Source organism: Theobroma cacao, chromosome 10, assembly GCF_000208745.1.
Source record: "Theobroma cacao cultivar B97-61/B2 chromosome 10, Criollo_cocoa_genome_V2, whole genome shotgun sequence".
NCBI classification, from domain to species: domain Eukaryota; kingdom Viridiplantae; phylum Streptophyta; class Magnoliopsida; order Malvales; family Malvaceae; genus Theobroma; species Theobroma cacao.
Genome location: NC_030859.1, coordinates 20,826,590 through 20,842,244, shown reverse-complemented (window position 1 = coordinate 20,842,244; position 15,655 = coordinate 20,826,590). Strand labels below are relative to the sequence as shown.

General features: G+C 37.0%; 3 protein-coding genes across 4 annotated transcripts; all 3 read left to right on the top strand.

The window, feature by feature from the left end:
• On the top strand, window positions 485-1,242 carry LOC18587395. The gene is made up of 3 exons (XM_007011147.2): window positions 485-710; window positions 816-909; window positions 994-1,242. The coding sequence occupies exons 1-3, from the start codon at window positions 662-664 to the stop codon at window positions 1,094-1,096; spliced, it is 246 nt and encodes an 81-aa protein (XP_007011209.1). The 5' UTR covers window positions 485-661; the 3' UTR covers window positions 1,097-1,242.
• Window positions 1,972-5,731, top strand: LOC18587394 (putative disease resistance RPP13-like protein 1). Its single transcript, XM_007011146.2, has 2 exons — window positions 1,972-5,207; window positions 5,296-5,731. The coding sequence occupies exon 1, from the start codon at window positions 2,118-2,120 to the stop codon at window positions 5,160-5,162; it is 3,045 nt and encodes a 1,014-aa protein (XP_007011208.2). The 5' UTR covers window positions 1,972-2,117; the 3' UTR covers window positions 5,163-5,207; window positions 5,296-5,731.
• LOC18587393 (putative disease resistance RPP13-like protein 1) lies at window positions 7,805-13,316 on the top strand. 2 transcript variants are annotated; one of them, XM_018129155.1, is made up of 3 exons: window positions 7,805-11,947; window positions 12,134-12,181; window positions 12,942-13,316. In XM_018129155.1, exons 1-2 carry the CDS (start codon window positions 7,973-7,975, stop codon window positions 12,134-12,136), a joined length of 3,978 nt encoding a protein of 1,325 aa, XP_017984644.1. In that variant the 5' UTR covers window positions 7,805-7,972; the 3' UTR covers window positions 12,137-12,181; window positions 12,942-13,316. The 2 variants fall into 2 exon arrangements, with proteins under 2 accessions (XP_017984644.1, XP_017984643.1); XM_018129154.1 differs by having other exon boundaries at window positions 12,932-13,316.

Genomic DNA, 15,655 nt, shown 5'->3' with positions numbered 1-15,655 from the left:
CCTTGTGCTAGCTATCCCATTACTGTATCATTTTAATATTCCTTTTCACATAAAGTAACATGAATATGAAAATATTTACGAAAAGTCTAATATTAATATTATTTTTTTATAATTAAAAATAAGATATTTGAACTTTACTTTTAAACGGGAATCATATATGAATTAATAAATTAAATGTTTCGAGTGTTAATATTAATATAATTTAGTTTGATATTATGTTAAAATTTTAAGATCAACATTCGAGTAAGGAGAGATGTGTTTGGTCTGCTGACAGCAAGTGAGATCGAGACTGATCGAAATGGGAAAAGCCCTTGGCTCCTGGATTTCGTATTTCAGGTTGAAATGGCAAATGGCCCACAGCATCTAGGTCGTACAGGTCAAAAAGACTTTGGGAGGCTGAAACAAGCATGTATACCAAGAAAACCGGACAGGTGAAAGCCTCTAGTTTAACCTTATCCAATGTTCCATTGAAAAAGTGAAAGACTCGAAATCCAGGGGCCACCACCAAACTCAAAAATGGAAAGCACACATCTCAACATCATCTCACTTCTCTATAAATCACCTGCCCCCTCTTGCTTCCCAATCCCAGTCTAGTTTTATCCAGTTTTCTAACTATTACTGCTTCACATAACACAGGCAAAAGAGGGGTACTGTGAAGAAGATGGAGGCAATTCAGTCTTGGGTTTCAGAGCACAAGCTCACCAGCATTGGTCAGTTCAATTCTTTTCTTTCACATTCTTTTTTGTGTTTCATTATTCTTGGCAAGTTTAGAGTTTAGAACTAGTTCTTGATATGGTGCAATGGGTGTTTTACAGGAGCTATCTGGGCTTCAGCTATTGGGGCATCACTGGCTTATAATACTCGTGCAAGGACTCCTCTTAAGCCAAGTCTGAGGCTTATTCATGCCAGGTACCATCTCTTTGTCAAGTCTGAACTCAGCTCAAATTTCTTATTTTCATCAGCATAGTGATGAGATGTGTTTGATTTTGATAGGATGCATGCACAAGCCTTAACCCTGGCGGTGCTGTCTGGTGCAGCAGCTTATCATTACTATGAGAAGAGTAGCAGCAAGGAAGAGAAGGTCACCAATGCCTAAGAACGAGTCAGACTACTTATACTATGTAATATTTATGAATGGTTACCCATCATTGAATGGTTTGATGATGATGAAAATGGTGGAATTAATGATGTAGCAGTAATGATATCGAGCAAGCAGCTTCTTTTATAAGAGAACCTTTTGTCTAAATATTGCCTTTGTTCATCTTCTATCAGTTTGATTTCCAAATTACATTGCCAGCTATCCAGATTTTCTCTTCAAATAAGAAGCCTCCTTAGGTGGTTCTTGCAGTGGCCTTAACATGAAGGAAACGTAATGACATCCCATTTTAATGTCCCCCGTGGCTGCTTCTTTTAATGGATGCCAAGAGCTGACAAATAACCTAAATAAGAATGGCAAGGGGTCAAAAATCAACATCTGATTATTATAATTCAATTATAAAATATTTTAATTTTATTTAATCGAATCGAGTAATATTGGGTGTTTGATTTTAATCTCAATCTTATTTAATCGAGTCCAATAATATTGGGTGTTTGCATAAGGAAAAACCCATTTTTGATCAATGCCAAACTAGGAGAATATGAGTGTTTTTAAATGAAGTTTCCTTTGTAAAGCGATCGACATTAATAAACTCATAACATAAGAGTGCAATAAAGGATTTGAAATGATTTATCACTATAACATGGTTCAATATTAAATTTTTTTATTATATTTTAATTTTATTGATTTTTGTTATCATAATATTACAATTTCATGCTTTATGAAATATTTTATTAACGTAAGTTATTAAGTTTTTTTTATTTTTATAATTTTTCTTCCAAAAATAAACAAAATTCTATAAAATTAAATCATAGGAACAATATTCAAAGTGAACTCTTAATACAGTGACAAATCAATGGAAAGAAACTCAACCTTTAGTCAATGCCCTGGATCAAAGTCACGGTCCACTTTCTTACATCTGTCCGAAAATCAAACAAGTTGGGGATTGCAGAGATAGTCTCAGTTCTCAGTTCGACCCAATTTGTTCTTGTCATACAGATTCCTTCTGAACAAGGGAATAATGGTTTTGGAAGTGGCATTGGCTGTTGGAGGGGCATTTCTCTCCTCATTTCTGAGTGTACTGTTCGAGAAGATGGCTTCTCCTCAGTTCCTGAACCTGCTCAAGCAACAGAAACTCAAACGTGATCTCTGGCAGAACCTGGAGATACTGCTGCTTACGGTCGATAAGGTGCTGGCTGACGCTGAGGACAAGCAAATCAAGAACCCTTCTGTGAGAAAGTGGCTGGACATGCTCAAGGACGCTGCCTATGATGCTGAGGATCTACTAGATGCAATCGCAACTGAAGATAAGAGGGGTCGTTTGGATCGAGATAAGAAAGTGCAGTTCAACGCTCGCCTTGAACATCTTCATCAGAAACTAAAAGACATAGCTGCACAGAAGGATGCCCTTAGTTTGAAAGAGAGTTACGGAGGGAGACCAGTCCCGAGATTGCCCACAACTTCCTTGGTCGATGAATCGGAAGTATGCTTTAGAGAAGATGTCAAAGACCAGATTCTTGATTTTCTGGTATCAGTTGCCAAGGATGAGGATAAAGTTCCTGTCGTTGCAATCGAAGGTATGGGTGGGATCGGTAAGACAACCCTGGCTCAATTTTTGTTCAATGATGAAAGGGTGAAGAGCTACTTTGATTTGAGAACATGGGCTTATGTTTCTGAAGAGTTTGATGTTTTCAAGGTGACCAAAACAATTTTCGAGTCAATTATATTGTGGCATTGTAATATCAGTGATTTGAATGCACTCCAGCTTGTGTTGGGGAAGAGACTGATGGGAAGGAGATTTCTGCTTGTCCTAGACGATGTTTGGAATGAGAGTTTTGTTGATTGGGATCTTCTGAGAAGACCCTTTCAAGATGGGGCTCCTGGAAGCAAGATTATTGTGACAACCCGCAGTCAAAATGTCTCATTCACCATGCGGTCTGTTCTTGTTCATCATCTGCAGCCCTTACCTGACGAGGATTGCTGGTCATTATTTGCAAAACACGCATTCAAGAACAAGGGCTCGGGTGAAGATCCAACCTTGAAAGCAATTGGTAAAAAGATTGTGGAAAAATGCAAAGGCCTTCCTTTAGCTGCTAACACGCTTGGGGGTCTCTTGCGTTATAAGGTGGAGGCGGAGGATTGGTACAATGTGTTGAACAGTAAAATATGGGATCTACCCAATGAGAAGAGCAGCATTTTGCCTGCTTTAAGGTTGAGCTACTACCATCTCCCTTCTCACCTAAAGCGGTCCTTTGCTTATTGCTCCATATATCCTAAGGGACTTGAATTTGAAAAGGGGAACTTAGTTCGACTTTGGATAGCAGAGGGGTTAGTGCTTCAGCCAAACGGCCAAAGAAGAATGGAGGACGTGGGTGGACAGTACTTTGATGAGCTATTATCAAGGTCATTGTTCCAGCAATCGAGTTGTAACAATTCATGTTTTGAAATGCATGATCTTGTCAATGACTTAGCTCAAGATGTAGCAGGGGAATTTTGTTTTAAGTTTGAGGATGGCAGCTTACCTCATAGACCTGAAAGGGTTCGCCATTTATCCTGTATTCCTAAGCAAGATGAAGCCCCTGAAAAATTTGAGGCCTTTTATGGAGTATTCAAGAGTTTACGGACCTTTTTACCACTCCGATTATCAAACTCTGGTAAGGTTTTTCTAAATCCAATAGTGCTTAAGAATTTGTTTCCAGTATCAGGTTGCTTGCGTGTATTGTCATTATCACCTTATCATGTAACTAAGTTGCCTGATTCAATTAGCAACTTAAAGCATCTACGCTATTTGGACCTTTCTCACACTGATATTCAGAATTTGCCTGAAGGACTGGGTTCTTTGTATAATCTAGAGACATTGAATTTGTCACATTGTCATAGTCTCACACAGTTGCCTGCAAATACGGGGAACCTTACAAAATTAGAGCATCTTGATATTAGGGGGACTGCAGTGACGGAGATGCCAGAAAATTTTGGTAATTTGAAATGTCTCCAGTTTTTGAGTGGTTTTTTTGTGAGCAGAAACAGTGAGTCAAGGATTAGTGAGTTGAAGGACCTGTCTCTACTCTTTGGTACCCTTTCGATTTTGGGGCTCCAGAATGTGTTTCAACCAGAAGATGCCTCGAAGGCCAATTTGAAGGACAAGAAATACCTTAACGAGTTAATTCTCAAGTGGGCTACTTATGATACACATAATGCAACTGAGGTACTCGAAAAGCTGTGTCCTCATGAAAATTTGAAGAAGCTCCACATTGAACGCTTTGGGGGTACAAGACTCCCTGAATGGTTAGGGGATGCTTTATTCTCCAAAGTAGAGTCTCTACAACTTGTTGATTGTGGAAATTGCTCATCCTTGCCATCTCTTGGACAGCTACCCTCTCTCAAAGAACTCCACATTGTACGAATGAAAGTAGTGCAGGAGGTAGGTGATGAGTTCTATGGAAACGATGTCCTGCCATTCAAATCCTTGGAAACTTTGCTGTTTCGAGGAATGCTGGATTGGCAGCGGTGGTTGCCTTTCAAAGACGGTGCATTCCCTTCCCTCCAGCAACTCATTGTGCATAAATGTCCGAAACTGACAGGGTGTTTGCCCAGCCTTCTTCCTTCCTTGGTGACGCTTGACATCTATGAATGTAAGAAACTAGAATTTCTTCATCCGAATGGAACAAATCAATATTCTGCGCTCGAGCGTTTGTACATTAGGAAGAGCTGTGAGGATCTCATATCATTACCATTAGGCTCCCTAACCAAACTCCGAAAGATTAAACTCCAGGATTGCAAATTTCTTAGATCTGTTGGGATGCCACAGGACTGTCACGAGGATCTCAAATTCCTACGAAAGTTGAAAATTAAGAACTGCGATGATCTGGGAACCTTTGATGCAAGAGGGTTGTCATCTCTCCAGAAGCTAAAGATAGTTCATTGCTCAAATCTCTTTACATTTGGGGAGGGTGGTTTGCCATCTAGTCTTCAATCAATTTCAATTAGGAACTGCAAGAATCTACCACCCCAAGAAACATGGGGACTGGAAGGCATGGGATCACTCAGGCACTGTGAGGTTAATTAAGTCACATGAGAAGTTAGTGGATGCCAATGAACATGCAGATTACCGGTTTGGTTGCTTAATCTTTTATTTTGTTCATGGCTTATGATATCATTTGGGAAGTTAGATGTTCTAATAAAGCAATGTCCATTGACAGATCCACGATGATGTGACAAAATCAACATGAAATTGGAAGTCCATTTGGCTGTAATCCCGAGAATGCATAACATATTACTTTATTTATTGTCTCAAAGGACCCATCTTGCAAATGTGACATTCTGTAACTCTATTTTGCAAGGGGTTTTTCCTTTTTTTTTTTTTTTTTTTCATTTTGGTGTAACAGATGAAACCAAAAACAAACTAGACTTGCAAGCTTCAGGAAGGCTACTTCAGCATCATTGATCATGAATTAGCAAGTTGATCACCCCTGTAGGTGGACACTAAATGGAGTTAAAATTCTGAGGGATGTTAAATTTAGAATTCCCCTTCTCCCTCAATATTCATACTTACCCTTTCTTTTCCTACTTTCAGTTCTTCATTGTTGTTTCTGCACAAAGTTGACGAAATTAAGGCAAAACTGGATAGTTCTATCAGCAGTTCGATGTCATTTAGTCTTTTCTTTTTCTTTTTGAAGTGAATACTCTTTTACTGCTAGTGCTTATACTGAATATTGGAATACATATACTGTGAAAGCAAACTTTACTACATAGTATGCATGACAAAAGTATAGGAAGTTGGCAAGCTCACATGTCTTTTGAGAAAGATACCGCCATTTCAGAAACAGAAAAATCAGAAAGGTGATCAGGCATCAGGTTTCATGTTTACATTCAAAGCTAGCAAGTTGCAACTTTGGATGTTCTTGAAACACTTAAACTGGATGATCTCTGAGCTGTTTTATATTTCTTTTATGATGAAGCATATACAGCTATGCAATCACCTGAACCAGTATAAAGACCATAAAAAGAGGTTTTGGTCTTCCCTTGCTTTTCCAGTAGAGCAATATCTTTAGATCCCTCTTTTTTCTTTCTATAAAACTAGTTGTTTGTCGAAATAAAGATTAGACTTGGTATCTGTACTTACTATTCTTTTGATCCATAAAGAATAAATCCTCTGAAGTGATACTGTGATACCCCAGATTCATGATAAGAGTTGCTTGTGCTTCACTAGAATTTCTGTCAACTAGATGACAGCCAAGATTTAGCTTTTAAATTTCAACAAATTAAACCAGCATGATCAGTTATAGATAAAGTTTTAGAAATACAGCTTATAGCTAAGACCCCAGAGCATAGTTTCCATTCAGCAAAGCCCAACAGATCAATACAAGTCTTTTGGGTTTGCTTCACCCTTACTGAATTTTGCAGCTACCATAACTTAGTCTCGAGCTTCTGATTTCTCGAACATATTTTCTAGCCATTATTAGAAGTCTCAAATGAATATGCTGCTGAAAGTTACCATGAGGCAATATTATGTTGATTTTTGTTTCTTCATGTATTTGTAACCTAATAGAAAACCTTTCAGGATTATGCCATCTGAAAACATTTCTTCTTCTTCTTCATCCTATTCTTCTTTTATTTTGGTTATATGTATGTGAATAGTGCAGTACATTTGCATTTGATTTCTGTTATTATGAAATGGTAGTTCGATATGAGTCGTATTAGAGGGATAATAAAAGATCGAGTAATATGATGCAGCATGCTGAAGGATGGTAGAGACTCTCCTTGGCAAGCCAATCTGCCACGAAATTCTGAGCATGTTTCTGATAGGCCAGTGATTTAGCTGACATGAATGAAGGTGGTGTTCAGGTACTCCAAACTCAGACCACTCGGCCTGAAGTTTCTGTGTCGGATTTTTATTTCAACATTGATCAAGTCCATATCCTGGGCTACTTAACTCCATGGTAGATGCCCAAAAGTTCTGCTGTATCAATCCTGGAATTCCCCAAGACAAACGGATACAGCAGAACACCTGCGGCCCCAGCTTTGCATTTTCGATTTTGCCAGCACCCCATCAAGTTGAGCTTAACCCATCCATGGCATGGCTTCATCCAACTCAACAAGATTTCAGCTGAGTCTCTGGTTCTCAATCTAGTGAAGGGAGTATCATTCCACTAGACATTTTCAAGCTTCGTTGTACAGAAGGTCATGCAGGAGAGTTCCTACATTGTTTTTTATTATACAACTATACTATTCACTCTGGCTTTTTCTTTTTTTCTAGTTTTCTTTTCTAACATCTTAAAAATATGGGTTTTTTTCACTTTATTTTGTACAAAATTTTTTATACTTTTCAATATTAAAAAAATATAAAATTTAATACAAATATTTTATGTATGTTCCAAGTTGAATATCCATTGTTTATTATTTAGATCAAATTTAATCAATTCTGATACTTGTAAAATTAAAATTTTAAGATTTTTTAAAGTTTAATTACAAATGAAATGATAATAAATAAAGGTCGAAGTTATTTTTTTATTAAAAAGCTAAAATAAACATTTAATTTGGAGAAAAAAGTACCAAAATTACAATTTGTTTTCTTATTCGCTTAAAATTGAATATAGAGAATATATATATATATATATTATTTAGTGTATTGATTTGAGATTATAATTAATTTTTTTGGTTTTCCATTTTTACTTAAAGAAAACTCAAATAAACAAAACCCTGGTTGGGTATTCTGAAGCAGGGCTCAGCTGAAATTAAAGGCTGAACAGCAACAGGTCAACACCCACAGCAAGATAGCAAAAATTGGTCCCTTTTCTTGCTTTGACCTCCTTCTTCTCTTCAACTTTTCATCTGCTTTCTACCTTTTGTCCTTTTGCTTGTGTACTTGTATTCAACATGGTTGTGGTGTCTGCTTCGCTCTCGGGTCTGTTAGAGAAATTAGCTTCTCTTCGATTTTCGGGCTTCTCGTTCGGACATAAAAGGACTGATGCACTCTTCGAACAGTTGCAGTCCACATTGCTGTCTGTTCAAGCGCTGATGCACGACGCAGAGGAGAAACAGATCGAAAACAGCTCCGTGAAAGTTTGGCTGCGGAGATTGGAAGACGTTTTCTACGATGCAGATGACCTGCTGGATGAGATTTCATACGATGCCATAAAAAGGGATTTGGAAGCTGCATCTAAGACCTCCAAATCATGGGCTAGCATATTCGGGTCTGCTTCTGCGCAACGATATGGAAAAGGGATTAGATCAAAGATGGAGAGGATTTTTGCTGAGATTGAACAAATAGCTGCAGAGAGAGCAAGATTTCACCTTATAGAAGGTACGGTTTCAGTCTCATCCGACTCTGTTTCGACTTCTTTTGTGGATGAATCCGTTATCGTTGGCAGAGAGAAAGACAAGACTGAAATAGTTTCGCGGCTGTTGCAATCAGATGATGCAAGTGCAAGTGTTGAAGCGATTGGCATAATAGGCATGGTTGGGCTTGGTAAGACCACCCTCGCTCAGCTTGCGTTCAACGACAACACAGTGCAGAAGCATTTTGACCTCAGAGCATGGGTTTGTGTCTCGGATCTCTATGACATTCGCAAAATCATGAAAACAATTCTTGAGTACGCTACTTTGGGCACTTCTGATTTTAGTGATTTAAACGTACTTCAAAGTGAGTTGAGTAAGAGATTATCGGGTAGGAGATTTCTACTCGTCTTAGACGACGCTTGGACTGAGAATTATAGGGATTGGGAGATCCTAAAGGCTCCTCTCTTGTCTGGTGCCAGGGGAAGCAAGATCCTCGTAACCACACGTAGTGTATTTGTTGCGAGTGTGGTGCCCTGTTCCATTAATTATTTTCTGGATCTGCTGGGAGAAAATGACTGCTGGGCAATTTTCGCAGGATACGCATTTGCAGGTAGAGGAGGCAAAAGTGAAATTGAAAGGCTGGAGGACATTGGCAAGCGTATTGTGCAGAAATGCGGGGGTCTACCTTTGGCTGTAAAAGCAATTGCGGGGGTCTTGCGTTTGAAAAGGTCTCGTGAAGAATGGCTTCAAGTCCTCAACAGCACACCATGGGAACTGGATGTTGTAGGTGATCTTCTGCCATCTCTACGTTTGAGCTACAATCACCTCCCTCCATTTTTAAAGCAATGTTTTGCTTACTGTTCAATGTTTCCTAAAGACAATAAATTTGACAAGGAAAAACTAGTCCTTCTATGGATGGCACAAGGCTTTCTACAACAGTCCCATGGTGCCACAATGGAAGAGGTAGGTTTTGAATACTTCGACTCCTTATTGAAGAGGTCATTTTTTCAACAATCAGGGGATTTGTATATAACAATGCATGATCTTATGCATGATTTAGCCCAGTCAGTATCCGAGAGGCTCTGTTCAATATTGGATTTAGATTATGGAATGGAATCTGCAATAACTAATAGGACTCGCCATCTACTAATGATAGGCAAATTGGATACTCCTGAGAAATTTTGGGTCATTGATCAAGCTAAGAGCTTAAGGACCTTTTTTCTAATTAATACTTCACCAGACCAATTAAGTCCTCACTTATTGAAGGATTTGCCGGTGAGACAACAACAGTTACGAGCTCTATCTTTACCTCACTGTCAAATTACTGAATTGCCTACTGCGATAGGAAATTTGAAACATCTTCGCTACTTAGACCTTTCTCACAGTGCATTAAAGAGGTTGCCTGAATCATTAGGTACTCTTTACTTTCTGCAAACACTGATATTGACAAACTGCTCATCTCTCACTATGTTGCCAGAAGGCATAGTTAATCTGGTTAACTTGCGACATCTCCACATTAAGGGAACTGGCTTGCTGCAGATGCCAGAAGAAATGGGCAGATTAACAAGCCTTCAGACTTTGACTAATTTTATTGTAGGCTGGGGTGGGTCACAGATTAAAGAATTGGGCACACTTATAGATCTTCGAACGTTGTCCCTTTCAGAGTTGCAAAATGTATCCTCTGCTTCTGATGCATCAAAGGCCTGTTTGAATGCCAAGAGATATCTTAATGAACTACAGTTGGAATGGAGCAGTATTAGCAATGATCCAACAAAGGAAATTGAAATATTGAGGAATCTAGAGCCTTGTAAAGAGTTGAAAAACCTTACCATTAGATATTATGGTGGCATAGAGTTTCCATCTTGGTTGGGAGACTCCTTCTCAAATATCGTTTTTCTGCATCTCAGTGACAGCAACAATTGCTCATCTTTGCCACCATTAGGACAGCTGCCATCTCTTGAGCATCTCATTATTGAAAGGATTAGTGGAGTAACCAGCATTGGTCATGAGTTCTATAGTGAAGATAAACCATTCCAGCATCTGAAGAGATTAAAATTTGAAGGAATGTCACGTTGGGAGCAGTGGATATCTCCTGAACTTGAAGAAGGATTTGAATTTCCCTGCCTGGAGGAGCTTTACATTCAAAACTGTCCAAATCTGGAGGGTGGTTTACCTGAGAGCCTTCCTTCTTTGTTGAAACTGGAAATCTCTAACTGTCAGCAGCTTAATGCTCAACTTCCAAAGGTTCCAGATAGCTGTAAAGTGAAGTTATATGACTGTGATCAGGTGCAGCATAGAAATGAAAAGATGCCATTGAGAAGTTATGATGAAGTAGCATCACAGTTGTCGTCCACTGTGGCTGATGAGATTTCAATCCATTCATATGGTGGCTTTTCTAGATCATCATCCTCATTAAGTAAGAACTTGCATGATGATCCCTCAACATCAAAGATGTCTGAGATTCGAAAAGTTGCTGACAAACATGATGATCAGATTCAGACTGTGTCAAGTGAAGATGGGAAGCAGCAGTTCCTTTCCTTTGCAAGTTTCAAAGTTTCAAGCATTACACAGTTAATGGATTTGCCACCTGACTTGCTTAGCCTTAGAATTGAAAGCTGTGATGCCTTAGACTCTCTACCCTCTGGAATAAAGGACAGATCTTTTGAAGAATTGTATATCATTGATTGTATTTCATTCAAGAACTTCCCTCAAGGTCATCTAACCACTTCCTTGAAAACACTTTACATCCGTAACTGCAGAAACTTAGAGTTTCCCCAACCAAAGATATTGAACCAGTTCATAATCCTCGAAGATTTATGTTTAGGGAGTAGTTGTGATCATCTCAAGTCCTTCCCCTTGAATTCCCTCCCAAACCTTAAAACTCTAAGTCTCTGGGACTGCAAAAATCTTGAATCTCTTTCAATTGAGAAGGAATTGCAGATTGATATAAAGTCACTTGATGCCTTGGAAATTAGGGATTGTCCTAATTTGACAACATTTCCTAAAGAGGGATTGCAAGCCCTAAGCTTGACATCACTTGTTTTGTCCAAATGCAGCAAACTAAAATCTCTGCCAAGATGGATGCAAAGCCTCATATCTCTTCAGTCACTGCACATAAACAGATGTCCAGAATTGGAGTCACTACCATCGAGGGGCCTGCCCTCCAGCCTAAATATTCTTTGCATCACTTTTTGTGACAAAATCACTCCACAGAGAGCTTGGGAATTAGATAAACTGGATTCTCTTGGTCATTTTGAGATTGAAGGTGGATGCAAAGGACTGTTGTCATTTCCTGAGGATGGTTTGCTGCCAACCAATCTTAAATCTCTACGCATCAGTAGACTTTCGAATCTCAAATGCCTGGATGAGAATGGGCTTCAACAACTCACCTCGCTTCAAACTCTAGAAATAAACTGTTGTAACGAGCTTCGTTCCTTGCCAGAAGATGGGCTGCCTTACTCCCTGTCTTTTCTAAGAATTACAGACTGTTCTTTACTAAACCAGAAGCTTCAAAAGAGGAAAGGAAAGGAATGGTTGAAGATAGCTCATATTGCTTCCATCCATGTTGATGAGGTAAAATCTCATGAACAACTCTACAAAAGTCCTTGCCGCTTGCTTGCATGATTCAAAGCGCAAAAGTGGGCATATTGGTGCAAGGGTATCATACCTTAAGTAGCAACTAATGCTTTTTAATTCGTATGTAAATAAAATTGTTAATGATTTACTTTAAGCCTGATATTTCTTTCATTTTCATGCCAGTGATTAATACAATTGCTTGTCAATCTTCAACCAGGCACACTTCTACAGGTTTGTCCTCTTAGTATCAATGTCATCAGCTATATCTTTCACTTTTCATTCCCTTTTTTTCCATGCTAAATATCTTAATTAGTTGATTTTTCTTGTTATATAAGCAGCTTTAACTAAATTTCTTTCCTTTTTTCCTTGCTAAATGCTCTTTGTCTTATTTGAGGTTATGGAATAACTGTTAATTCTGAAGTTTTTGTTTGATATTGAGTTCAAATATGTCTACTATGTCTGAAATAAAGGACTGATGACTAGGTGGACTTTCCAATTGTAAATCGCAATATTTTTAGAATTTTTTTTTTCATGTGATGTTTACTGTTTTGATTCAATTGAGCTCTACACTCATTTCTCTCTCAAACACGAGGCTTGACAAAAACAAAGTTCAAAATTTACCGACATGTCTGATTCTGACTATATTCAACTAGCACATGATTTATATGAATTTATACATTGATATATTTCATCTAAGCTACTTAGGTCAGTGTTCCATATATATGCTCTACACCATAGCTGCTTCAAACGTTCCACATTTTTAGGCTTATCATATCCTTTTTAAATTACGATTTAAAATGAAAAAGATGATTGAAAACAGATTAGTCAACATTGAATGTTTGCTTCTAGTAGACATTTTTGTAGGTGTCATTATAATACGTTAATATGCAAGTAAAATCGCATGCACCAAAAATCATCAGTCTTCATTTCAGGTTTGTGGTGAGCTTGGCTATTAGCATTCTCATGTTTGATATTTTGCGGATGATAACAGCTTGACAGACTTTCTTCTGTGGGAGAGTGGGAATGTATTGCTGTTTTCCTCTGTCACTAGCTCCTAAATACCAAGGCACCTGGAGGCTTTTAAAGATTATCCAAAAATATCCAAATATACAGGGTGCTGGGGACTGGGAGTGGAAAGGAAGGAGATGCTTGGTGCAAGAATTGCTGAGTATTAATGCTGTGATTTTCTGGTTGCTGAATTATGTGAACTTTCTACGCTGTTGTGCAATAATGGCTGATTTGGAGCTCTGTTATTTGGTACTGTTACTAGCTATTGCTGGCATGAAGTGTGTATGAACTCTTGTTTCTTCTTGTTACTTTTTGAATGAATCACTCTTGGATATAATATGCAGAAAATGCTTTTGAATTTCTGGTGTGTGTTTCTAATCCTTTTATATCACTTTACATTTGTATGCTTTGCAATGGTTTGCTGCCATTGAAAACAAAAAAGGCAATCAAACACATAATCATCCTCCTAATTCAAGAACTCAAGGCCAAACATGAGTTGATTATCCCAAATCAAGAACTTGAAATTTATCGATTAAGCAAGAAAATGAGGAATTGGTCATTTGAAAATTAAATTGCCAGTAACCAATAGCATTCGGGGGTCACAAAGCTCAACACATCTAGGCACACAAATTGCACTGCACTGCAGACTTGACCTTCACACAGTCCTTATTCATACTTAACATCCCATTCACAAACCCCCATTGTGCACTTAACCGCAATCCAACAAGCATGTTATCAATCGTATTGTGTCGTGTTTGTGATTACACATATAACTGCTAATACTTTATGTTTACATGAAACAATTAATATAAATAAACACGAATTGTCAAATCCTTAATACTGACAGTGTTGTTTGATGCAGCAGTTTACAATTACTATGAGAAGAGTGGCAGCAAGCAAGGGAAGTTGGTCACTGCCTAGAAGAGATTATGCTAGGTACCATTGAATCTTAATTACTAATGTTTCTCTATGCTTTAATGGTTTGATAATGATGAAAATGGTGGAATTTCGTCGCAGGCAGTGACATGCATTGCTCTATGAAGGAGCCCATGTCCAATCAAATTGGACTTGAGTAATGTGGGATACAATCAGGCCTTGAAAGAATAAGAGGAGGAAAGCCTTTGCACTAAAGCAGAGCCCAATGTCCAAATGTGATTGGACTTGAGTGTGGTGTCAAATTGAGTTATGATTAAGCTTTCAAGCTTTCTTTTACCTTGTAATTAAACAAATAAATAAATAATTATTTAATATTGATACTTAGTACTTGGCAATTATTATTTTTAATTGAAGTTTAATTTTTAAAGTAAAAAAGTAAATAAGTGTTATACATCAATAAATGCTCAGTGAAATGATTTTCAACATTTCAAATTTCAAATGTAAAAGTTTTGGTAATGTTGTTATACATCAAAAAATGTTCAGTAAAATAATTTTCTTTGTACAAAAACATAATTAATTACTCGATTTTATAATACTTTTGAAATTTATCAATTATAACGTTTCTATCATCTATCAAATAATTATTGAAAACAAATAAACCATTAAATTTTTTTTAAAAAAAGTGACATTGCGACATTGCCTGAGAGACTTTCCTTAATTTCTATTATTTTCAATCTTGTATTCTAACAAAGCGATGTAATCTCAAATGGACCATTAGATGAAACAATTACATTTCAGTAACATGATATTATTTTGGGCCGTACCACAAAGAAAGAATTATTTTGGTTTCGATACAGCCTTTTGAAGAATGCTCATATCTCAACATGCAATTGCATAGAAAAGTCACCCCATGCTTCTCAACACCTACTTTAACAAATGATTTAATTATTTTTAAGGCACAGTTGTATTTAATGATTACATAAGATGCCAAATCATCATCTAATTTAGTAAATTTATTGAATTAAAATAGTATAAAAACCAAATTCATCTCGATACCATTATTTATAATCCCTAGCTAGTTTCCTCGTAATTATTTGATATTTTCAATCTAATTTCATTTGAAGGTTGGTGGACCATCTCTCAATTTAATTTAACTTATGAAATTAAGATAATCAAACTTCAAAACTTTGACCATTTCCAAACATAAGAAGTCATTAATGTAAAACAATCATTATATATTCATTATTTTTGTTTGTTGTTTTTTTTTTATCATAATAGATAATTTTTTATTACAGAGAACATATTTGAAACGGATTTTTTTTATTCGAGATAACGAGGTGCAACTTGCTCAATTAGACTTATTCTCTATCTTTTCCCACATCTTTTGTAATTGTATTTAGTGGTGAAAAGACGATACATCGTAGATCGATAGTCCATAACACTAAATGTAGATTAAGGTATCCTAGCCTATTATAACATTGTTAAGGCATCACCACTTTTATCAGTGTTGAAATGTTCCAAGAAACAATTAACAATTTTTTTTTCAGGAAGCACAAACAAATGAAAAAGTACAAGGGAAAATATCAAACAACTTTATAAATTTCAAAACGTTTACAAAGAAGGATAAATAAGTTTAAGTTTGAAATATGTGAAATGAAAGTTGTATATATTTAGAAATGGTCCTAATTACTCTAAAGAATTTTAATTGTCTTAACAGATTATTTCCATAAGATTTGCCTATCATTTTTATTTTGGTTTAGATACACTTGTACAATATTCTGCCAAACAGAAACAAGAACAATATATATATATATATATATA

Coding starts and splice junctions, on each gene's coding strand:
- LOC18587394 (XM_007011146.2), top strand. CDS start 2,118: ATGGTTTTGGAAGTGGCATTGGCTGTTGGAGGGGCATTTCTCTCCTCA.
- LOC18587393 (XM_018129155.1), top strand. CDS start 7,973: ATGGTTGTGGTGTCTGCTTCGCTCTCGGGTCTGTTAGAGAAATTAGCT.
- LOC18587395 (XM_007011147.2), top strand. CDS start 662: ATGGAGGCAATTCAGTCTTGGGTTTCAGAGCACAAGCTCACCAGCATT. Junction 711..815: donor GCACAAGCTCACCAGCATTG/GTCAGTTCAATT, acceptor GGTGTTTTACAG/GAGCTATCTGGGCTTCAGCT. Junction 910..993: donor CTGAGGCTTATTCATGCCAG/GTACCATCTCTT, acceptor TGATTTTGATAG/GATGCATGCACAAGCCTTAA.